The sequence below is a fragment of the Uloborus diversus genome, chromosome 1 (assembly GCF_026930045.1).
Source record: "Uloborus diversus isolate 005 chromosome 1, Udiv.v.3.1, whole genome shotgun sequence".
Lineage (NCBI taxonomy): Eukaryota > Metazoa > Arthropoda > Arachnida > Araneae > Uloboridae > Uloborus > Uloborus diversus.
Genome location: NC_072731.1, coordinates 228,884,790 through 228,909,040, shown reverse-complemented (window position 1 = coordinate 228,909,040; position 24,251 = coordinate 228,884,790). Strand labels below are relative to the sequence as shown.

General features: G+C 32.6%; 2 protein-coding genes across 2 annotated transcripts in view; one reads left to right on the top strand and one right to left on the bottom strand.

Moving 5' to 3' along the window:
* Positions 1-5,565: 5,565 nt before the first annotated feature.
* LOC129225589 (membrane-associated progesterone receptor component 1-like) lies at positions 5,566-12,720 on the bottom strand. Its single transcript, XM_054860048.1, has 3 exons — positions 12,165-12,720; positions 8,084-8,233; positions 5,566-6,071 (listed from the first exon to the last, which is right to left on the bottom strand). Exons 1-3 carry the CDS (start codon positions 12,475-12,477, stop codon positions 5,935-5,937), a joined length of 600 nt encoding a protein of 199 aa, XP_054716023.1. The 5' UTR covers positions 12,478-12,720; the 3' UTR covers positions 5,566-5,934.
* Positions 12,721-13,091: 371 nt separating this feature from the next.
* The window catches only part of LOC129219103 (neurobeachin-like), a 197,053-nt gene continuing 185,893 nt past the window's right edge, over positions 13,092-24,251 (top strand). Inside the window, exon 1 of the mRNA XM_054853426.1 lies at positions 13,092-13,527. Coding sequence (XP_054709401.1) covers positions 13,351-13,527 — 177 coding nt within the window. The 5' untranslated portion in view covers positions 13,092-13,350. The remainder of the gene's footprint in view (positions 13,528-24,251) is intronic.

Genomic DNA, 24,251 nt, shown 5'->3' with positions numbered 1-24,251 from the left:
CTTAAAACAGAAGAAAGGTTTTTTTTAAATTTCTAATGTCAGAAAAGGAAAATAACAAAGTTTTTTTATTCTTAATTTTGTATCTATTAAACAAGTGAAAATTTGAAGAAATACAGAAAAAGCAATTCTAGTTCTCATTAGCTGCAAAGCATACTTGAAATTTAAACCCATAATTAGGACTTCCTGCTCTCTTTCCCAATTAAGTTCAGGGCCAAGACAGGCTCCTTTTCAGCTTGGTCGACTTGCACTCCTCCAGGGGCATGCACATAAATTTTGAGACCTGTCACAAATGACATTTTCACCCTTATTTTCAACCCTAGTTTTAAAATATTGGGCTGCCTTCGGGCCCGGGGGCCAACAGGTGTAGCGTCTCCCCCCTGTGCATGCACCTGCCCTCCTCTCCCTAAAATTCTTATAACAGGGTTCATACCCTTTAGGCAGAAAAAAATTCAAGCACTTTTCAAGGTAAAAAATTTTGTTTTCAAGGCAATATCATAAATTTGTACTAAAAATATTGTATGCAGATTTCATTTACTACAAACACATAGAAATAAGGCAATAATACAAAAAAGTATAGGAAAGCAAAATTGCTTTTTCTACAACGAGAGACGCTTTGATAAAAGATCTACTGCGTTGAAAGTTTTTCTGAAAATGTTTGAAAAGTTTGGTCATAAAGAGAAGCAGATACCAAGAGGTTTAATTTTGAGGTTTTTCAAAGGTTGCAGCAGTCAGAGGTTTGTATATTTTCTAGAATCAGCAAATTAATACTTAAAAAAAAACCTTTCATAAGTGCTTTTAACTTTTATGGGAAGAAACTAAAATACTCAAGTTCAATGGCATTGCCAGAGAGGAGTTTTTGAAGTCACTCCTCCGGCCCCCCCCCCCCCCCCCCCGGTTTCAACATTTATTTCCAATATCTATACAGTGGTTTATTACAATATAAGGGCGGTTAGGACAAAAACACTACCCAGAAAGTTATTTCAGTTTTCACTATTAAGTTCTAAAAATATTAGGTTTGCAAATCATTTATAAGTATGCAAATCAATTATTCGTATGTATTTATTAGCTGTTCAGACAATAAGGCATTTCAACTGTCCTCGAGTAAATTTAAAAATTACGAAGTAAGAAAAGTTTATGAAAGTCTACAGTCCAGTCTCTACACCTCAAAATATACAAAAGCAGCTTAAGCAGTGATAAATACTCTGAATGCAAACTTGAGCCAATTCAGCTTTCATTGATTAACTTGCAATAGACAATAAATGTGCAAGTTCAGATTTATAGAGCCATATTTCGAAATTGAAAAGATTCACAAGAAGTTGACATATATTATGACAAAAGTAGTTTTATTTTGGGAAAAAATGGGTTATTGTTGAAATTAGAATTTAAATTTAGAAAGGCAATAATATTCAGGTGATTTGTGAGTTCATAAAAAATTACCTGAAAGTTTCAAAGAGCAAAATGGGGAGAGGGGGGGAGAATAATTTTTAAAACTAAGACCCCTATTACTTGAATATACATATGTACAACAACAACTTTTGCTATGCATACAATTCATAAAATAGGTTATTAAGTCAAAATATTTTGCATAGAAATACCATGCCCAGTGCCTGTTGATAACCAGCAACAGGCACTGGGCCTAGCTAGGCTTGTACTGGTCAATTTATTAGATCCAAATGAAGATGAATGACCCTCCTTAAGCTATCTACCCCTTTGCTGATTAAAGCCTCTTTCGGTAAGCTCCAAGTACCCACAACCTTAATAAAGTAGTAATTTTGAACATTTGAGGAAAAGGGGAAAATTGGAGATATAGGGAGGTAAAAGCATAAAAACGAACACTACTGGATTTCAAGTGAATAATCATAACACAACCACCCCTGTTATACACCTTATTTATTTTAGCAGACATAAAAAAATGATGTACTTATAAATAAAATTATATAAATCAACTTTATATTAAAAATACAAACTTGAAGTTAATTTGTTAGGTGCTCAACTGCTGAAATTTAAATTTTTTTTAAAAAAATCTGCTATGACCAAAAATTAGGTAAAGATAATCATTTAAAATTGCAAAAATAAATTAGCAAATAATTAAACAAGACCAAGGTAATAAATTCTTTAACTCTTTAGTTATTAAAATAAAAAATAAAATAAGCTAATCTGATGTAGCAGTGTCAAAATAACTACTAATTGCCAAAAATATAAAAATATTTACAAAATGCAAAAGGATTGAAATCTCAAACAAGGGAAGCAAATTTTCGCGAATTAAGTTTAATGTTGTCATGTTTCCCATAAAATAAACTTATATTTTACTGAAATTAAACATAAAATATGCTAATCTACGGTAGCAAATATGAAAATAACATCCGATTAGTGAATATATTTAAATATTTGCAAGATGCAAAAAGATTGAAATTTCAAACACAAGAGCAATTTTCCGCGAAACCCGAGTAAGTTCAATGTTGTCATGGTTTCCAAATTAATTTCTTTGTTAATTAATGAAATTAAACAAAAAATAAACTAATCTAAGGTACCATATGTCAACATATCTTTCGGTTGTAAAAAACATCAAAATATTTACAAGATGCAAAAGGATTGAAATCTCAAACACGGAAGCAATTTTTCGCGATGTTGCATACTGAACACATGTTCAGAAAATTGCATTGGTGAAATACTTTTTTAAAACTTCTAAACACAATTCGTTGATTTTTGGAAGAATTTAAGCACTAAGAAACTTTTTCAAGGTTTTCAAGCACTTGAAAATGAACTTTTTTTTTTCAAGCACTTTTCAAGGTTTTTCAAGGGCATACGAACCCTGTATAAAACTTACACTCAGGCTCAGGGCCTGATTATCCAAAAGTCTCGGGAAGCTTGAGCTTTCCCTCAGAATTTTTAGGCAGCCCAAATATCACTAAAATTGCTTAACTATTCCAGTTTCTGCTTTTAACTGCATTTTTCAAAAAAGGAAAGAATTCAATAATTATATAAAATGAGGTCACGAACTAGATTTTCAAATGTGGGATTTGATTTAACTCTGTTACAATGCACTTTTATGACATTTAATTTCCTTCGTAAAGTGTCAAATATAATTCAACATGGTCTTCCCATATTTGCTAAGAATTCAAGTGCAACACATGAAATAAACAAAATTTCTGAAAATCAATAAGGTGAAATTAACTAAAATCTGAATTTTGCTGGGTTGCTTAGCATTAGCAGGGTGGCGACAGGAACTGTGAAAAAAAGTTCCCTGACTTTTCCCTGATTAAGTTCACCGAATTTCCCTGATGTACATTACCAATGATAATGGTTTCCTTTCTTTGCTCTACTTGAAATCCATTGCATGTTTCTATAAAATGCAGTATTTTAAACGTTTTAAGTTGTGTAAAGTAGTTGAACTAAAGCTATATTTTTAAAAAATGCTACTTTTTTAATAAAACGGTAAAAAATAAAATACAAAAACATATCAAGTCAATGGTTTTGAAAAAAAAAAAAAAAACTGCAAAACTGTATTATATTTTTCTACATGGAAAGATTATAGAAAAGTAAAAAAAAAACTTTGTTTCCAGTAACCGCTTAGCATAAGAATTTTAAGTAACTATTAAAATCACTCTTAAAAACGTACGTGTATTTATGATAAAACTAAAAAGTAATTGAAATTATTTTGAACTAAATTTTCAAACAGTATAATAATTGTTTCAAGAATAACAAATAATAGTGAAAGAATAGAAGTAATGTAGTTATTCTTATATAATTAATTGACAAATTTATGCAAAGCAGATGAAACCTTTTGACATCCATTCATAGGGAGCTTTTCTCTAATCAAGAACATAGGTTTAAATAAATGAATAAATCATTTTTAACAATAAAAAAATAAAGATATTGATTTAAGTACACAAGTTAACTCTATTTCAAATGATTTCAGTATGTATCGAAAAAAAGTCTTAAATTGCTTTTATAACAAACAGCTTTGAAATGCAAGAAAAGGAAAAAAAAACAATTGGTTGATTTCAAAATATATATAAAAGAAGAATACAACTTGGTTTTAAAATGAAAGAATCATTTAATTCTGAAGAAAAGAAAACCTTTAAAAACTGCGGCGACAAAAAATAGTATAAGGGCAAAAAACAAAGTTTTTTTGATTTAAAGTTCAATTTTAGCAATTAAATTAAAAATGCAAAGAAGTAATAACTTTTAAGCTTTTACCAATATTAATTCAAAAACCAAAGATTTCTTCTTGAAATCGTGATTACAGTACGCTAATTACTTCGGGACAATGGAATAAAGGCAAAGGAGCTAAGGCATTAATGTTGGCTTCCTCTTTGTCTGTAGGGTAGTTTATTTTACGTAGCATTGAAAGCGTGAAAGGAAACTTCAAGCTAGGTAAAATAAACAACTTTACAAACACAGAAGCAATCTTAGGAAGTTTATCCTGTGTTTAATAAGTAAGATTCAATACTTTGACGTTGAGGAAAAAAGATGCTTAAATATGCGGCAGTCTATAATAGCACCTCAATAATTTTACTTTTTTTTTTTGAACAGATAATTGGCGGAAAATGCGTAGGGAATTAAAGTACTTATTTTTGCAAAGCAAAAAAAAAAATTTCTTCACAAAATCAATTTTCCCTGATTTTTTGTTATTTTTTCAAAATTCCCTGATATATCCCTGACTTTTCCCTGATCTGTCGCCACCCTGATTAGTAAGTGTTGTATCAATGTGCATAGAATGTTTAGAAAATTTTCCTGGAGCAAAATGTGTGTGGGAGGGGAGGGGGGGTCCCGTGAGACCAAGCTTCCCATAATTTAAAAGTTTAATCGGGTCCTGCTTACACTGCACCGATTTTGAGCCAGGGGCTCCCCAAGGGCCGGGCCCCTCGTTTCCGATTAGGCTAGTATCTGGTTACCAAGACGTGACAAATTCAGCTGCTTGATACATCGAATGAGTAAAAAATGCAAAAAACATGATCTCACGTTTTTGTAGCCTATTTTTCAAGATCAATTTTTTGTGACTGATATGTTCCATGTCTTGCCATTTACTTAATACCGAATTCAGTATTTTGGAAGTTCTTTTAAAATTGGCTGTTTTTACCTTATTTTTATGGTAATTGGTTGATAATAACCAATTTTAATCATGGCCTTACTAAACATGTAACCTTTGAATATCATAAAAGACAGGATTTAAATCTAGTGTCACATTAGCTTTAATTCCCCTCTTTATGTGTTGGCATTTTTAAAAACTATTTAAGAAAAATACTTAATGAAAGTGATAAAAAAAAAACCTAAATAAATTCATTTCATATATCGGTTTGAAGGCAAACTCAGCTTTAATGAGAGTACATATGGATCCAGCTCAGTTATTGACTATTCCAGACTGATGAGTCCATAACAAGGATGAAACTACAGTCTGTGGTTGTCATCAACCAGGCTATTAGTAGATTGATTTTAGTTTTACCTTTGCCTTGGATATGGATTGGAACTTACAACAAATTAGCCGTAATGTTTACAAATGTCTATCCCTATTGACTACACATTCAACTACTTTGTAAGAAAATAATTAAACAATGACAAACAGGGAATGCATATTTAATTTATTATAAATCTAAAAGTTTCTTTCTAAAATCAAAAATAAGTCACTTTTTATGGATATAATTTCTTTTTACATTCGTAGGTTACTATGTAGGAAAGATGCATCTCAACATACCCGAAATGATTTTTTTACAAAAATTATATTTTACATGCATGATAATTAAACAATTCATATAAAAAGAAAAAGCAAAATTTATAGTATAAAAAACACAAATTTACATGAAATTCACAACAAAAAATAGCACATGGCTCACATAGCTGCTAACCCCTGCCCTAACATACCCAATAATCTTGGTATTTGAGGAAACTTGAAGAGCAAGGTTATGACTATTCAGTTTTTTTTTATGTAAAAAGTTATTCCTCTTTTTTGGAAGACATATTATTTGACTGTGTGCCAGTAGAACTTTGGTCTTGGCTAGTATCCTCTTCATCTGAATAATCTGTGGGGTCCTCCCCTGGTTTCAAGAGACGGCCAACGTAATGATACTTTTCTGCAAAAAAGAAGTGAACATGTGGTTAAAAACCTTACTATTTGTGGATGAACATAACTTGAAATCAGTTCACAGCAACTAATGCAAGCTACAATAAACTCCAGATTACCGGCGGTCGGATCATGCCCGGATCTTTTTATTACTTTTTTTTAAAACCGTCATTAAATTTTTTTAAAACTTATAATTGTGTTATGGTTTGTTTTTACCTTTTATATTATTTTTTTTCATACTGTCAGTCCCGCTTAATCGGGTAACAGATAAACGAATACCCCGCTTATACGAATAAAACCCCCTGGAACCGAATATTTCCTCATAGTCGCTATGTTAAAAATCCCCGCTTAATCGAATAACTTCCCTGGATAATCGAGTAATAGTGATCAGTTTTCAGAAATATTTTCTGTGAAAACTTATGAATTAATTAGAAATAAAACTAGTAAGAACATATATTGACAAAAAAAAATTTTTCGCCACTACAACGGGAGAGAAAAACAACGTTCATACTCCATCAAAACGTTTCCACTATGCTGATTCTATTAAATTTCTGTCTTAACTGTTACAAAAAAAAAAAAAAAAAGAGAAAGCAATAGATAACTAAACTAAATAACACACACACACACACAAAAACACATTTTTGAAGATAATAAATTAACAAATATTAAATGTAAAAGATGGTAGAGGAGGATGGGGGAAAGGGAGTCAGAAAAGTGTTCCCAAAGTGTCCCTTTGAACAAGCAATCCACTATTATGGAATTTTAAAATAACATACGGGGAAAAGGTGCCAAAACAAAGATTTCACAAACCAAGTTGTAAGTTACTTCTTATAATTTTCACACATACTTACTATTTCCTTTATATAACAATAGATTAATAGTATGTTTTAAGACAAATGGTGTCAACTTAGAAAGATAAAAAAAATTTCTTCGCCTAATCGAATAATATTTTTTGGAACACAGGATATTCGATTAAGCAGAGCTGACAGTATTAATGTTAGTAGATGCAATATAGCAATGGTTTTAGCTATAATTTATATGTATGTGTGAGTGTTATTCATACTGTTCAGCTGTTGTGTATACAGTAGTATCGTTTTCACCTACTATTTTCCTTATCTGTGGTTACCTCGCCACCCTATTCAGCGGATAATCGGGAGTTTACTGTAGTATATATTTTCTATGAAATTACTTATTGATTCATTGCAGTCCAGAAAGTAAATGAAAAAAAAAAGCATATAAGCATTTGGAAGGAAGTGAGCATCTTAACATATTAAATTAAGGCATTCATTTATCAATATTTTTTAAACAAATGTGATTTCAGATTTTAGCTATTTGCATTATAATACTTTTTAATTATTTGATTTAAACATGAAAAACATTTACAAAACACTTTAAATTATTGAGTCTTTCTATCTTAGCACAGTTGAAATATGAAGCAAAGATCAAAAGCAATGAAAACATTTTCATATACATAATCCTACTATGAGTTGAAACCCATGTTGCTCTTGATGATTGCGAACATACGATTTTATTTTCAAAATAATGAACGAATGAAAAATAAAATTCAGCTCTTGTGTTGGCTCTTGACTATATACATCTCATTGGAAAGAGCAACATTTAAAATTTCCTGCTTTTTTTTTTGAGAATAAAAAAAATAATAAAATTAAACACAAATACAAATGTGATGACCAGCAACAGGTGCCCAGTTAAAAAATTGGCAGTAGTCAGTCCCCAATAAGGATCAATGATCCTGTTAAAGCTAATCCATCCCTTTCTCAATACAGTCTCTTTTGGTAAGCTATTCCAAGAGTCTCCCTCTGGTAAGCTATTCTAAGAGATAAGGAGATCAAAACTGAACAGTATACTCCCCTCTACCCCCCCCCCCCGATAAAGTCTTACAAAACTTCAAAAAAAAAAAAAAAGGCAAAAGCACCTTTTTAGATTCTATTCACATAAACATTTTGTCAACAACTTGCTACATCAGATATATTGCATTTAATCACAAAAAAAGAAGAAGGTTACCTTGGAATTGTATCTCCCATTCTCGGACACTATCCATTTGCATTGAATTCAAGTCCGAAAGATCGTCATAATCATCACTTGTAACTTCTACAGAAAACATCGCTAAGCAGCGAGTGGCATCTCGACCAGCAAAGGAAGCATAAGGTCCTCCTGTAAGAAATCAGGGATAAAGTTAAATAAATAATAGTATTATGCATTTTAAATAGCCAAACAAAGGTCAATGTCTAAAGAAGTGTTTGTGCAAGCCGTGTCAATGCAACCAAGCTACACTGTAAAGCAAAGACTTCCAAGTCACAAGCTTGTGCAATTTTCTCTAGTTTTTTTAGCAAGATAGTTGATATTGGAGGATTTTTTTCTTTAGTTTAGTGTAAAGCATAGCTAAGAACAATAAATGATGACTTATCCATTACATGAAAAGAAAAAAATACTGGTGTGTAGACTATATAACAATCCAAAACCCTTGTGCTTAAAACTATACTTTTAGAAAAATCGTGTTTTGTGAGAAAATATCAAAAATGGAATAAAATGTGTCTAAGTAATGTTTTATGTTGAATATTTATTCAATGCGAACATTCAAGAGTAAATACATAAAAGTACAGCTGATTCTAATCTAGCTACATTGAAGTTGAATTCTTCAATAACAATTTCAATTTGCAAGCATGAGTTTCTTTTTTCAAAATAGTGACCAACTTTTTCAACACTTATGCATGTCTGCAAGTGAAAGATACAGTCAACTGTCAATAACTCAAAGACCCAAGGGACCACTTAAAACCTTCGATTAATTGGTCCTTCCTTTCCAATCCTTCTAAAGAATAGTTTTTATTTCCTTTTAAAGAAATAGTGCATTAATAGAAAGACTACTACCCATATTGTTCGGATGAAATGAATTATTAGTACTACATAAAAATATTTTTAGAGAATAAATTTTATTAAGATACTTTGAAAATGGAAGTTTATTTTTGACTGCTTACATTTTTTTGTATCGCAGCTTAAATTGTCATTAACTTTGTAAACACAATTCGACCTACCCTTGTTCTTGGAATTTTTCAGGTGCTGCAGTAAAATATTTGCAAAATCTAATACTTGATAATTAGCTGGAGGTAATAAAGATTGAAGGTAATCAAGATTCTTCATCATCTTCATTACAATCAACAAGCAGAACAAGCAGACTCTCCAGAAAAAACTTGCATAATCTCTTTATAGAACAAGGATTTACAAGTAGTTTACGTTTTCCTCAATATTCAAGTAATCTTTCATTTCTGCCGAGTTCACATCAACAAAGATTTTAAAATGATCCTATTCGTCGATCACTTTAGCTCATTTGCCATTTACTGTTCAACTACTGATTATGTTCTAGGTTCAATCTCTTTTCTCTTGACGTCAATCTGCATTGCTTTTAAACCTCTTCTGTCCTAATAGCACAATATTTTGAGTCATCCAGAAAATAAAGGCTACATTTTTCAATCTTTGTTAAATTTTTAAGCTTTTCAAGGATTAGTCAGCAATGAAATTTTTGGTCGTCAGCCATGGCAAAAAGTAGCCAAAAAAGATACTTTTCAATCAATCTTGCAACAAATTATTCCTCTCCTACAAGCTGATAAGCAAACCAATGTGTTAAAAGGAAAACTTTTTTTAGACTGCATTTTTATGCATAATTTGGAAACGAAACTTAACTTCGACTTAAAAGGTTTGACTTAATAACTTTGACTTATAAGGAGAATATTTGAGATGTAGAGACAACTTTGTATTGAAACTCCGTGTGGTGACCGGAGCAGAATAGTTCCAACGTAGTTCATACGTGTTGTAAGAGGCGACTAAAATGGACAGCCAATCTAAGGTGTGAGGCACAAAGTTGTCGGATAGATGACATCTGGGTTGTATGATGTCTTAAACGGTCCTCTCGAGGAACCGGGCGAAACCTAGTTTTAATTAGCCTTGCACTTGTACAGGGTGGTTGTGCAAGTGTCAACCTTTTACTACTGGCTTGCAGGAGAGAACCAGCAGCCTTGCTGCTGGAGGAGGTGAGTGTAAGGGTCTGCAACCCACTGACTGGAGGGGGTGAAGGTGCATGACTAACCCATCGACTCCGCAGTAGGGGAGCACGGAAGACTCGTTTAGGCACAAAAATGCAACAACCACAGGCAGGAGAGGGGGACAGTACGGGACAACTAGTACAGGAAACGAAAACCACTAGGCCAGCCTTTCCCAAGAAGGTAGGACAAACCAAACGTCTTCAGTCGGAGATTTCATATTTCAACTCCATCCCCTGTACAAACTGCTGCATCTTATAACGAGAAGGACAAGTTAACCAGTCCTGTGCTCAAGCAGTGAATATGTTTTAGATGGCTGTTGTGAGAGAAACCTTCCCTTCGGTGAAGTTATTCCACAATGACATTGAATGTATTCAGCTGGTTATCCTAAAGTGGAAAGACCAGATTCTCTTTGGGGATGACGTGCGGAAAATGCAAAGAGCTTAACAAAAATAGTATAAGGAAGGCTTGCACCTTAAAGCGGCTCCTTGCTTTAATGGGTGTGGATAAGGATCCACCTTTCAGGTGTTGTCTCTTTAATGAGGAAACCGTTACTCATATCCTGTGCGATTCTGAAGCATTTTTTGCCTTCTGGTTTATAAGGTGCTTGTTGAATTATTTCAACTACTGGTCTGTTTTAAGAATTCTGTTTGCAGACTCGTACAGTAGACCTTCGGTCGCAGTGCTTGGTTCGGTTGAACCCCCCTTTCTTCCATTTCATTTTATTCTATTGAAAACACCAAATTATTTTTGTACCAAATAAAATTTTGAGATAAAGGAACATTTGAGTTTTTGGCTTCAAATTATCGAGAGTTGATTGTATAGTGCAGTAACAGACTTAAATGCAATAAATGACAATTATATAGAGAGAGGAAGGAGGGGGGGGAGGGCACATGTGAACATTTTTTTTCACTTCTTCGTTTCTAAAAAACTAATATCAATTTCTCAGAGCAAAAATGTCCCCATGATTGAATAGTCTTTTCTTTGTGCCTTGAAATTTTTTCGGATATAAAAAGAATTTTTTTTTTACTTTATGGATTTTAAAACAATGTCTTCAATTGTTCACATTATAGGGGGTACTTGCGAACACGCCTGGGGCCCATATGAACACGATTGAAAAATGCAGGATAAGCATCACATTTCAATATAAAACTCTTTAATATGAAAAATTACGCGTTTCCCAAACACAATGAAGGGTTTGTAACTACGGTTGGCAAGCTTTTGCCACGGGTGGAACAATCATTCGAAAAACCATGTTTTTTCCACCCGGCAAAAATAGAATTTCGATTGACAACTTATACGTTTTTTCTTCAGCAAGTTAATAATGAACCTTTAACATGCCTTAAAATTTTTTTAAATTTGATATACATACATACATATATAAATATACATATGAGATGCAGAATACGCCTGAACACTTGAACTAAGTTTGGAGGAAATTTCTGCAAAAGATATAGGTAAATAAATAGTACATCTTGATGTCATGCAGGGACATATTACTCGGTTATAAAAGACTAGGACCTTAAAATATTGACGCTTGCTTTTTTTTTTTTTTTGAAACCAGTTAAAGCTTTTTACTTTTTGTAGAATGGCTTTTTATACTTTAAAATTTGGCAAGCAACATTGATTAGGCATGTCCAACACATTTAATGTGAATGTCATATTAGATTGCTAAGTTGTTTCACACAATAATTCTTTAAATATGTGATCAAAATACAAATTTTGGGCAAAATTTATTGTTTTGCATATGGTTGGTTATATATATATACAGTGGAATACATACAGAAAAGTATTTTAGTTGAATATAAATTTTTGAAATAAATACCCATTTTGGGTATTTACCCCTAAAAATAAATTCCCAGGTATTTTACATCACTAATCGCGAGTCACGAGCGTCATGAATCCGTACAATGATGATTTTATGTGATACAAAATTTTAGATGTCAAGTTTAAAATCTGAACATCAAAATGAAATGTTTGGTTACAATGCACCCCTAGAGGACGCTTTTTTCTAACATTTCCTCATTCATTAGTGAGTATATAGTATTTACCTGGTCCATAAAATCTTTTTCCTTTCGTAACATCAAAAACTTTGCCATTTACTGCAACGCATACTCGTCCGTCTTCTCCGGTACCATCATATTTCTTTAATTCTGTGTAAGTCATATCTCTTCGCTTCATAGCAGGCAACTGAGGAGTAGGCGGTGTGACTTGCACTTTTTCTTGTTTTTTAAAAATTAAATACAAAAGAAACAGACAGATAGATAGAAGAACTAAATTCAGAGGTTCAGACAAAATGCCAATAATTTCGACTGTAAGCGATGAAGATTTATCTTCTGTCACAGTTTCCTCTATTTTTGCCATAGTTAACAAATATTATTCTGTACTTACAATTTCCGATTAAGTGAAATATGTCATTAAGTATCTAAAAAAGTGATAAAAAGAACACTTAAATATCTTAAATACATTTACTTCCGCGTTGGCGTTTCACATATTTATCACGCTGATTGAAAGTACGGCCGATCATCAGATCAAACAGATATGAAGTTGAGTAAATAATTAACTGCCATAACGGTTTGAAAAAATCCCCTTTCCTCCAACTTCTGTGACCTAAAAATGATAATTTATATAGGTTTAAAACTCAAAAGTCCTCAATAAGAATGAAACTACCACGATTTCGTTTTCATCTAGATTTTTTTGAAAAAAAAAGTCTTTCAGTCATAAAATTTCGTTAAAGTATAAATTTGGGGGGGGGGGGGAAGAAAAATAGATCCATAAGTTGCAATAAGAGCAGTTGATTATCTAAATTTCTCACCTTATTTTAAATAAAAAATTTTAAATAATTGTTTGTTGGATACGGGTGCAAAAATGTACGGTAAAAAAAAAAATGACAGCTTTTCCATTAAAGGTCCAGGTGGCGCAAATTTACTAGAAACTCCAAAGCAGTTTCGCAGTTTGCTAGCTGTGGACCGGTGGATCACTGCGTTTTGTTATCAAAAATTGTTGACAACAAATGTGAAAGTGAAAAATATACTGTTTTAAAAGTTGTAAAGATATTATGATAAGAAGAATGTTGCATTTTTGTTGAGTCGATGGTGAATTTAAGTCGATCTATGTTTGAATAATATTTTGTGAACATGATGAATATGGTTGTTGTTGAGTGTAAGGTTTACTGCATTGTGGATTCCTAAATATCGATAATACTTTATTTGATCTCCTTGGAATAATTACCTTGCAATGTCAACTAAGATTGTAATGGAAAAGATCGATGAGACTAATGTGACTGAGGCAAAAAGGCCTGAAGATGTTATTAAAATGCCCCTTAATGATAATTTAAAATTCGCTGTTCTCATCGGGTTAGTGGAGGTGGGGCAAGTGTCAAACAAGGAAGTTGTGAATACTGTGCTTCATCTGGTAAGTTGTATTAATTTTTGGTATGATATAAAGTGCAGTGTAGAAATGTATTCTATCTTGTGTGATGGATATTTTCTTGGGCTAAAATCATGTTGTTTCAAATTGACCATGATATGCATTTTCCATCATCTATTTGTTGATTCTGCTTCTCCAGTTAATGTTTACACTATAAAGTTATGCATTTCCTTCCAGAATAGCAGAATAGTCTTTTTTGATTGTAGTATCAATTGCATAACTGACTTCATTTGTTTTTCCTATATAATTATTGAAAATCACAGTAATAGAGCATAAGTTAAAATACGAATTCGCAGTGCTATGAAAATGCTTTTAAGATTTTAAAACGTATATCCTCTAGAAGCTTTCTATTGCTTTTCATCAAAAATGCTTATTTTGTAAAATATTTCTTGTAACGTTTTTTCTAGTATTTCCATTAGCACATTTGTGTGTACATTATTTATTAATTTGTAAGTAAATGTGGCAATGAGCTTTATTTAATGAGCTAGTTATGTCAACAAGGGAATAGAAAGAGATTCTCTATATTTTATATTTTTTCAACTGCTTGAACATGTTTCTATTACAAAAAGAAAAAATAGTAATCGTTTTTCAAACTACTGACTTAAAGTAACAATAAAAAGGCCATTTCATAATTCACCAGGGGAAAAAAAGTAAAAATTAACAATTGAGCAAAAAAAAAAAAAAAAAGCTTAAATGTTCCTTTCCTTGAAAGTTCTCTTTTCTCAACTCTGTACCTCAGAGCCAGAAAGGCATAAGTCTGAAAATTGTGATTTTCTGTTTATTAGTGCATTGTACATAGGAACCTATTCCAATTCAAACCATGTGTACACAATTCTTTAAAAAAAATCCTTTTCAATTTTTTACAAGGGTTAAAAGAGCACGTGTCCCATCCTTTGCACGTGCCAGAATCAAGTTTTTCCTCTCTGCTGTAAAATTACCATAATGTGACTTACGGCCTTCTGGCTCTGAGGTACAGAACTGGAAGTTAACTAATTCGTGTATATTTCTGACTGTTTAACCCATGCTCGCATCTGAGTTTTAGATAGAATTAAGGGGAGGTAGGGCACGTTGGTCCGCTTTTTTACTTATCATTTTTTATCTCATCAAAAAACTTAATGAGCTGTTTGATTTTCTGCTGTTTCACTGAACTCTTCTCAACACCACAGATATTTTTGGAAAAGTTGAATTGATAAACTTTTTTTACTTTAAATTTTTAATGGAACCTTGTAAATTGCACAACGTGCCCCATGGGTGGGGTGGGGTACCTTGGTCCGCATGGTGGGGCAGGGTAGACCGCTTAACTCAAACAGTAGTTGTTATAATTTTAGCACTAGCGCAACCAGAAATACCTTCTGGAGGGGGGTTTTTCGATGAAAAATACCTTTTGTAGAGGGTTTGTTTGATCAAAAATACCTTCTGGAGGGGTTTTTTGATCAAAAAACCTCCTAGAGATTTTTTTTGATCAAAACAGCCCTTTCATCTGCATAAACTACTGCGTAAAAATTTGCATTCATGTTAAAACCAATGCCTGTGGGGGGAGGGGGGTTATGTTTTCACCCCCAAACCCCCCTTTGCTATACCACTGAATTTTAGTGATAAATTTTATCAAACGTTGTCACAATAATATTCTCTTTTGTGTGTAGAGTGAAAAATATAAAGTTTAAATATTAATATAACATATTAAACTGCTTTTAAGTGATAAATCATCTTTAATTAAAAACAGCAATAAGCATTCACCATTAATACACAATTAATTTTTAAAAATCAAAAGGAAATTCAATTATTGAATATTCATGAGACAGTTAAATGCAGATTCAAGTTAACTAAAGATGTGTTAAATGATGTCTGGGAATATAAAAGTGCTTTGGAAGTAGCATTTGTATTAAACTGGGTTTTGGAAGGATAAGTCATATGAGGTAGTGAGAAGCAAAGGGATGCAAGTAGCAAAATTTAAAATTTAGAGCTAAACGCACAAATAGTAGGTGAACCTCTCCTCTGTCTTGGGGCAAGAGATGATGCTAGTAGCCCTGGTAGTTGCTACCATACAGCATGATTTAGAAAAAAAAATCAATGAAAGCCTACCTAGGATCTCTGATCTTTAAACTCATTTTACTCTAAACTTAAAATAGTCCACTTGCATCCCTTTGCTTCTCACTGTCTCATATGTTACTTTTATGCAAAGTTACATCAATATTGGCTTGTGGGGGGGGGGGGGAGCTCTTTTTTTCCTTCATTGCATTGCATCAAACAACTCCAAAAAGAAAAGAATCCTGCTTATACTAATACCATAAATTTCAAAGAAAAAGTACAATAAAATTGACAACTTTAAGTTAGCATATCTTTGTGTTCTAAAATCTAATATAAAAAATTAAATTAGATAATCTTAAGTAAAAGTATACTTTATTATAACTTTAATCATATTATTTGTTTTATTTTGTTTCTATGTAGAATGCTTTGTTTAGCAAAATAATTTTGGTTAATACAGGAACTTTGTTATAGCATGTATTGCATATTTTACTTTAGAAAACAATTGTCTGCAAAAGTTCAAAATTATATTTGAAATTATGAATAGTAAGAAAGCGCAGATATGAAATAAATCTTTTGATAAAATTAATTTTGTAAAGTTTTTGTTAAATGGTTATAAAATATATCTTTGCTTTTCATCCCCGAAGTTTTTATTGTTCTTATTTTGAAACATGTGTAACACAAAATGAAATGAATGTAATATATACAAACACTTAGAATATTGTTATAATTATTGAGATTTAAGAGAAAAATAAGTTTTAAAATTATATGTTGGGTAGGTTGGTCCAGTCCAATGTGCCCCACAAAGAGTGGACCAACTTACCCCACGTGTTTGGTCTAAAAAGTGATGTCATACATTTTTTCTTTTGGGCAAAATATGAAAAGAATTGCCAATTATTGTGAACAAAAGGAACTTGTTTTAAGATAGGAGTTCACTTCAGGGGAGATATTTAAGGTCAAAAGTCACATTGAATGACCTTGAAACTTAAAACCTGTGAGAAAGTCTTGTTTTATATCAATTAAAAGCTCTATTCTTAACCTTTTCAGTAGTTTTTAAATTTCTATTCTATTATATTTAGGATAGAAGTTACAATCATTTGCATGTCACAACTTTCCGTTTATTTCGCACTTTTTAAGTTTTCAAACAGCCCTATATTTTGTAAAAATTTTGAAGTAGAATTCTGAAAATTGGCAGGATTACTTATCTTGTCATATGTGACCTTCACACAAAATGTCATTAAAATTGGAAATGCTGAGGAGGTTAAGAAGGTGACTGACCTGACGTATGGAATTTCACAGTGTAAAACATATGAACATTCCTGATTTTTTTTCCCAGTACCTTGCCATTGTGATCCCAGTCTGAGTTTGGTGTAATGGAAGAAAAGTGTTAGAGCTATAAAATATACTTTTTTGAAAAAAATCTAAGAGGGCATGTTTTGAGATATTCAAGTCACACTGAATGACCTTGAAACTTAGACCTGTGGTGAAATATTCATGTTTTATATCAATAGAAAGCACTATTCCGTAGCTTAACAATAGTTTTTGAATTTTTATTCTACTACAATTGGGAGAGAAGTAGCAGTCATTTGTATGTCACAACGTTTGGTTTTTTTTCGTACTTTTTCAGTTTTTTAACAGTTCTAAATTTCGTAAGTGATATTTGCTTGATTGCTGATGATTAGTTTAGCAGTTGTTGACAATCTTTCCTATACATACGTCGCACCAGATCCGTTACATAACGGCTCTGGTGTGACTTCCAACTTTCTTGAAAGGAAGACACAGTTCTTGAGAAAAACACAGGAAATTTATTTACACTATGTACAGGAAAGATCGTCAACAACTGCTAAATTAATCATCAGCAATTAAGCAGATATCACTCAACACCGTAAACTCAACGGTTACACACGTATTTACTTCCAAATACGAAAAACAACACAGCGAAATGCCTCGCAATAAACAGAGCTAATACACTCTCAGTACAAATTCTCAATTGAGACTGACTTTTTATCACGCGTAACGGCTTTTTATACACATCGAAAGAGAACTCTCAAATATTCCACAAGATTCCCGAAAATCGTAGACCGTTATTTTATTTCCATTCACAAATTTTATAATTCAGAAATGACGGGACCGTATACTTCAGCCGAATGTACGGGGGCTCTGTATTCATTACAAGAAACTATTTACAGGTAACGTTACTACAATAATTTTAGATAAAAGATAATTTAATAAATGCCAAATTTAGACCAGGGGTGATTGTGGTCCGGTATTTTACCGAATTTCCGGTATTTTCGGACGTATTTCCGGTATTTTCATGTCTGAAAATACCGGAATTATGATCTTTTTTCGTTATGCTTTTATCTCCCTACCTCCGCAATTTATTTTAAATTATATAATACTCATCAAGTATACCTGCAAGAGCCTTAAGATGGACAACTATCCCTTAAGATGGACAAATGTCAAGATAATTTGTATAACACCAGCTCAAAAGTAACTTTGTAATCCATTAAAAATTTAATTAAATGTGCACACAATATTTTGACTCAGAACTATTTAAAACTATGGCAAAGGTGCACTTAAGTAATAGGGGCCAAAGATTACTCCCCCCCCCCCCCCCCCCGTTGAAACTTTCAGGTATTTTTTGATGAACTCACAATCACCCCTGTTTAGACAAATTAATTACAAAAATAATTACTATCTACAGAATTAGTAACAATATTAGTTTCTTTTCTTGCTTCAACTGCATCGTCTATCGAGGATGCAAAAAGTGCAGGCATAAGCAGAATTCTATGCCACTCTATTATTCTTGGATAATGTGACCAGATTTTTCCAGCTAAAAATCAGGACACATGACGGGGGGGGGGGGGGGGGGGGTATAGTAGTTGTTTTTTTCTACAGGCTTAAAATTTTACGTAACAGAAAAATGCCAAGAAATAACTCAAATGTACCAATAAAGGACTCAAGTTGAAAATAATTTAATAGTACTGATGTAAAGAATATTGCATCACACAACAAATTTATTAATCAAAATTATTATTTTCAGTTGTACTTGCTGTTAGAAGCAATTTTAAGAAGGGGGATATACTGAACGGATACCCTTGATATTTTTCACAAAAGATTTCCCCTTCTTTGTCGTCCTTTTTGAGAAATGGAAATTTATTTTTCAAGTTGTCATTCAAAATGCATTTACGTTTACCCATCTCATAAAATTATGATGGTCATACAACGTGTAACAGTTGCAATTACAATGAATGAAAAGAATTTATTTTTTCCCGTTCGCGGCCAATACCTGACGCTTAAACGCTCCTCCTCTTCAATCCAAATCATGGTGGAGGTAGTTCAGCATACTAAGCATTAAAGAATAACATTTTACATGGCGTTCTTAAGTTTACTGACAGCAAAAAATGGAAAAAGCGTTTAAAAAATCTAGATTGTATGTTATATTTCTTGTGTGACATAATTTAAACAAAAAAAGTGGGACTTTTTCGAAAAAGCGGGACAGTTAAACAAAATTTGTGGGACACTTTGGCGGGACAGTAAAACAAAAAGCGGGACTGTCCCGCCAAAAGCGGGATGTCTGGTCACATTATTCTTAGACTTCTTTAGTTATTTTTTTCTCCTGTCATTCAGACTTAGGTAAAATGAAAAGCTTTCTGCGAACACAAATCCTAACTGGAAAATTTTCTGCAAATAACTATTTTGCCTTATTCATGCTTTTATACAAAAATATAAAAAAAAAGGGGGGGGGGAACTTTATTTTTATTTATTTATTTATTTATTTTAAAACAGCATATAGTTTATGCTTACTTTTCACTAACTGAAGAAAACTGCTTAAAACTATTATTTTTTGCTCAATATCAATCACATGATCATTATTATTACTTTCATTTTACAGTGAAAAAAGTTCATGTAGATCTGATAAAACATGAGCTATCTGCTTTTTACTTGAAAATTTTATGAAGATATTTGATTTTGTACACAAATCAACAAAACTACTTATTTGTTTGAAATTAAGTATTTCTGCAAAAATAAATACTGTATTTTCTGCATGTTATCTGTTAAAAAAGTTTTACATTAGTGCTCCCCCCCCCCCCCCCCTCTTTCTACGCCAACGTATTTGAACTCAATTTACAGCGGGAGTGATCGTTCCGTAGTCTGTAAAGTTGTTTATTTTATGTACTTGAATTTTCCCCTTACGCGATCCAGGTTGTGTAAAATAAAAAACTATACAGCCATAGTAGGAGCGGTCTCGACTTGATTTGCAACTGTTGACTCCTTTGTCTTTTAAGTAATTAGCGTACTATAATCGCAATTTCAAGAAGAAATAATTATTTTTTAGATTAATTTTGCATAAGATTTAGAAGAAACAGAAATAAAATGTGGGGGTTTTTTTTTAAAAAATTCATTTTTTTTAAAAATTAACGTTAGTAGTGAAAAATAAATTTCTGCAGAGCCAAAAATTTTCTGCGAACGCCGTTCGCCTATATTATGCAAGACTGCTGTCAATTAAATGTTCTAGCGATAAAATTTATATACACTATGCCAGTGTTCTCAACCTTTTTTACTTTACGGCACAATTGATAGCTGGCTCGATTCTTGTGGCACACTGAACCAAATTTCATAAGTCAATATGGACAATGTTTTCATCATTCACTAATCGAAGCAAGGAAGGGAAAAAACCAACATTTCCATATGGATTCAACATTTAATCTTTTAAATGTTTCAGTTTCTTTAGAAATTCAATAAACGTTCATCATGAATTTTAGTGATTATTAGACCAGCGAGTCCCAAACTTTCACTTTACACGACTGAGAAAGTTATTCCTGTCTTGAGGGAAAGTGGCCCTTTTTATTCAGCTCTATGATGAGAAGAGCTACAGGAAATTTTTAAATTAAGGATCTAGCCGCAATATTTTGTTGTTTTTGAAAAGTGCCAATGCTGAGAATAATGGTAATTGTAACAACTAATGAATAATATGATCAAAATTTTTTAGGTCAATTGCTTTTACTCACAGCCAATATACATCCAAAGTCCCTTAATCCCAGTTTTAAGGAGTGGTCGCTCTTGAGATCAATAAATTTTTCTTGTGAAAAAAGTTCCTTGCTAGCGCGTCAACGGATCACAAACCCAGTCATATTGTTCTATGCCAGCCAACTTGAAGTAGTGCTTAAACTTTGTTCTGAATCAGGGCTAAATGTTCTACCACCATTTTAAGCTTTTTTTTCAAGGTGTGTATATAGTTGGGGCAAAACCTAACCTGGCAGCATTGTAAGGTTGTAATTTGAATCTGCGTAGCCTTCATAATGCTGCCAGGCTAGGTTTGCCCCAACTATAGTTGATCCATTTAAATGTGTCTAGTGGGCCACGATCTAATTCCTCCCTCCACTGCTGAATTTTTGGTTTGAATCCATTTAATTGGGCACATATGAACACTATACTCGCCGTGTCCATGAATTTTTTTATTCAGTTTGTTAAGGTTCTAAATCATATCAGCCTCGTACGCTCGTTTTCTCAGAAAATATTTCTCTTGCGCAGCGAGCCACCGTGTGAAGAAGCCGGGAGTGATGATCTTCCCCCACGTCTTCCGAAAGTACAATGAAAATATGAGAATTAAAGTAATTGCATGAAGTTGACGGTTTTTACTGCCTCAACCATGGCTAACTTCAGCTCATATGTCATATTGTTTGCCAGGAGAGTTTCATGGTTTAGGGAACCGATTTGAACACGTGAATTTTGACCATCTTTGCAACTGCTCCATCACTTCATGCTGGTGTGCAATTATAACTGGATCCCATTGCTTTTTATTAATTTAGCTGTAACAGAATATTTCATTATTCGTTGCATGATGAAAAAGTTCTTTTCAGAAAATAGAATGATCTTGATTGCCGTCTTCATCAGCAAGAATAGTGCACCTTTTATATCTGTTGATTCATCAACTTGAAATTAAAAAAAAATCCAACTACTTGTTATCAACCATTGTTTTTAATGACCCCCCCCCCCCCCATGTCATTACTTTGTCACCTGATAACATCGTCTGGAATTGTCACTTTGAGCACTTCATTCATTGCATTGGAACCTATCGTTTCCCGTACGATTTCTTTACAACATGTTGGTAAAATAAATGTTCACAACTGTTGGTATTAATTTAATGAAACTAAAAACACAATTGATGAAACTAAGTACATCATATGTATCATGTAATTTCTTGCGCAAATAAGTGTTTTTCCTTATTCTACAACTGGTGAATTCCAGCTAACATGAAACCAAGAGGTCAGAAAATCAATTGAAACAAATCCTAAGAGTTATATATCATTGGAAAGCTTATAACCCTTAGAACAAGAATCTAGTGTTGCTTTTTTTTTTTCATTTTAGGTTTATTTAGTGGAGGAAGAGATGGTAAAATATCTATTTTTTGTGTTTTTTAGCAAGTAAAATAATCATTTTGTACCTTATTACTAATGCAAATTATGCTTCTAAATTCAAGTGGATTAGATTTAATATTGAAATAAAAACTGTAAAATAAAAATAAAACCATGTTTGGGCTTGTTTGGAACATAAATAGTCTAATTAGGGGCATAATTACAACATCATGTATTATATGTAACGTCCATTACAAAAAGGTAAATAAATTATCCTCACCTTGTGAAACATTTTTTAAAAAGTTTGTTCTTAATTATTTTCTTTATTTTTAGGGTAAAGAAACTATAATTCCCAAAATTTATATGATTATAATAAAAACCATGCAGAAACAGGCATGTAACGGATGTTAAATAAGTTTGTAACTGACATTTCAATTTGAATGTAACATCTGTTACATATTTTTAAATACAATTATAAAAATGCATCAAACAATTCATAAAGTCCATGGTTGGCAACATGTAGCTAGGGTTATACTGGGTCCTGAAAAAGGCGCATGCCAATGAGAGGGGGGGGGGGGTATAGACCATCATTTTTGGAGAGCGAATGGCTAATAGGCATTATATGGAGAAGTGACAAATTAAAATAAAACAAAAAATGTATATATAGAATTGAGGTATGCTTAATTTTTTAAATCGTGATTAAAGGAGTTTTAATCAGAAGTGTTTCAAGTGTAAAGAATGGGGGAAAAAAAGAATTTTTACCATTATTTTGGTTCCGCTCAAATTGTTCACCGATTGATTCATTTGTGGTCTCAAGAACTATTTCTAACAGTCATTTAGATCCTCAATGGTACTTTTTTTCCTTGTAAGAAAGTATGCAATATCAAGATGGCATCTCTTTTCACCAGTTTTCGTATCAAACGTGATGAAATAAGCAGAAAGATCATTGCAAAAATTAAAATTGTAAATACAGTTTGAAGATAAAAATAGTGACGTGCTCATCACTTGATTTAGCGGTTTAATTTTCTTTCATAAATAAGGTGTTAAGGGGCTCTAAGCCTTAGCTAAATTTTGCAAAATTTTAATTCTGAAAACAGTTTGCAATGATCTTTGATGATATTAGGTGGGAAAAGAGAATTTCGGAGGCTTTTGTCCGAATTTTTTTTTTTAAACCGAAGTCTTTTAAATTATGATTGTTGGCCATCTTTGGTGGTGTCAAGGAGACGGATTTGTGATCTCTTCCTTAAGCACTTCTTGATATTGAAACAACAAAAGCTAGATTTTAGAAAATTTTAAATATGGAAAGGGAGGTGTGAGAGCTCTCCCCAATCACATTTTTATAATTGAAGTTCTAAAAAACGCAATTGTAGGGACATTGAATTGTTTTTACATTGAAATTCTGACTCAATTTTAGACTATTTTTTTTGTGATGTTGGTTGTCAATGCTTAAAAACTCTTGTGACAGAGCTTGAAGAGTAGTGAAACTTCGAACTAGCCATGAATCTAGTCACATTGACTCAAGTTTGGAGGTTAGGAGATTGTTCAGTCCCTTCAAAGATGGAGAAACTCAAAACTACCCGACCAACAGGGACAGATTTAAGGGGGTCCATGTCCCCATCCCCTTTAAACCTTATGAGCTTTGGAATTTTTTTCGGAGAAAAAAAAATATATTTAAAAAAATGACGAAAAAAAAAGTGAATCTTATCACGTGTTTAATTTTAAATTAATTTAACTCCTAGTCAGGGCAGAATTATTTCCTTTCCCTTGAAACAGAAAAATGTATTTTAATTTTTAAAATATTCAGACATTTTTTCATGCTATCAATTTAGAGGCTCATTCAACTCAACTCCTGACCGGATGTAACATGGGCCATGCATGGGGGGGGGGGGTAGATCAATAGTGCAGATTGTGGCATTGATTTTTTTGAATTATCTACTTTGGTTTGGGCTCTCTTGTGGACCTCTCTTTGGAGGACGGAAACCTGTGAGACTAATTTGAGAATCCCCCTCCCCCCCCCCCAAATGATCCGGCTAAATTCGCCACTGTCTGCCAAACATCGGAAACATTTATATTATAAGAATTATTTAAAAAACAGTTAATTTAATGGTGAGATATGTCCCTGGCCAAGTCCACGAAATAATTGAGGGTACAGTCCAGGAACTTTTCTGCTCTGATCTGAAAAGAACTTCAATTGGGCAGAAAAAAAAGATGCAGAATGGTATAAGGTAAATAAAGGTTTCTGGAAAAATCAGCGCTCCAGTGAGGCTAGTTTCAGCTCAAGGGTTATTTTCATTTAATGTGAATAAAATGCAAATCTGTTTTTAA

Bases quoted from the DNA above. Each gene is read 5' to 3' on its own strand.
- LOC129225589 (XM_054860048.1), bottom strand. From the start codon at position 12,477: ATGGCAAAAATAGAGGAAACTGTGACAGAAGATAAATCTTCATCGCTT. The intron at 8,234-12,164 runs GTAAATACTATA...GATTTCTTACAG, and splicing joins AAAAAGATTTTATGGACCAG to GAGGACCTTATGCTTCCTTT. The intron at 6,072-8,083 runs GTAACCTTCTTC...TCTTTTTTGCAG, and splicing joins ATGGGAGATACAATTCCAAG to AAAAGTATCATTACGTTGGC.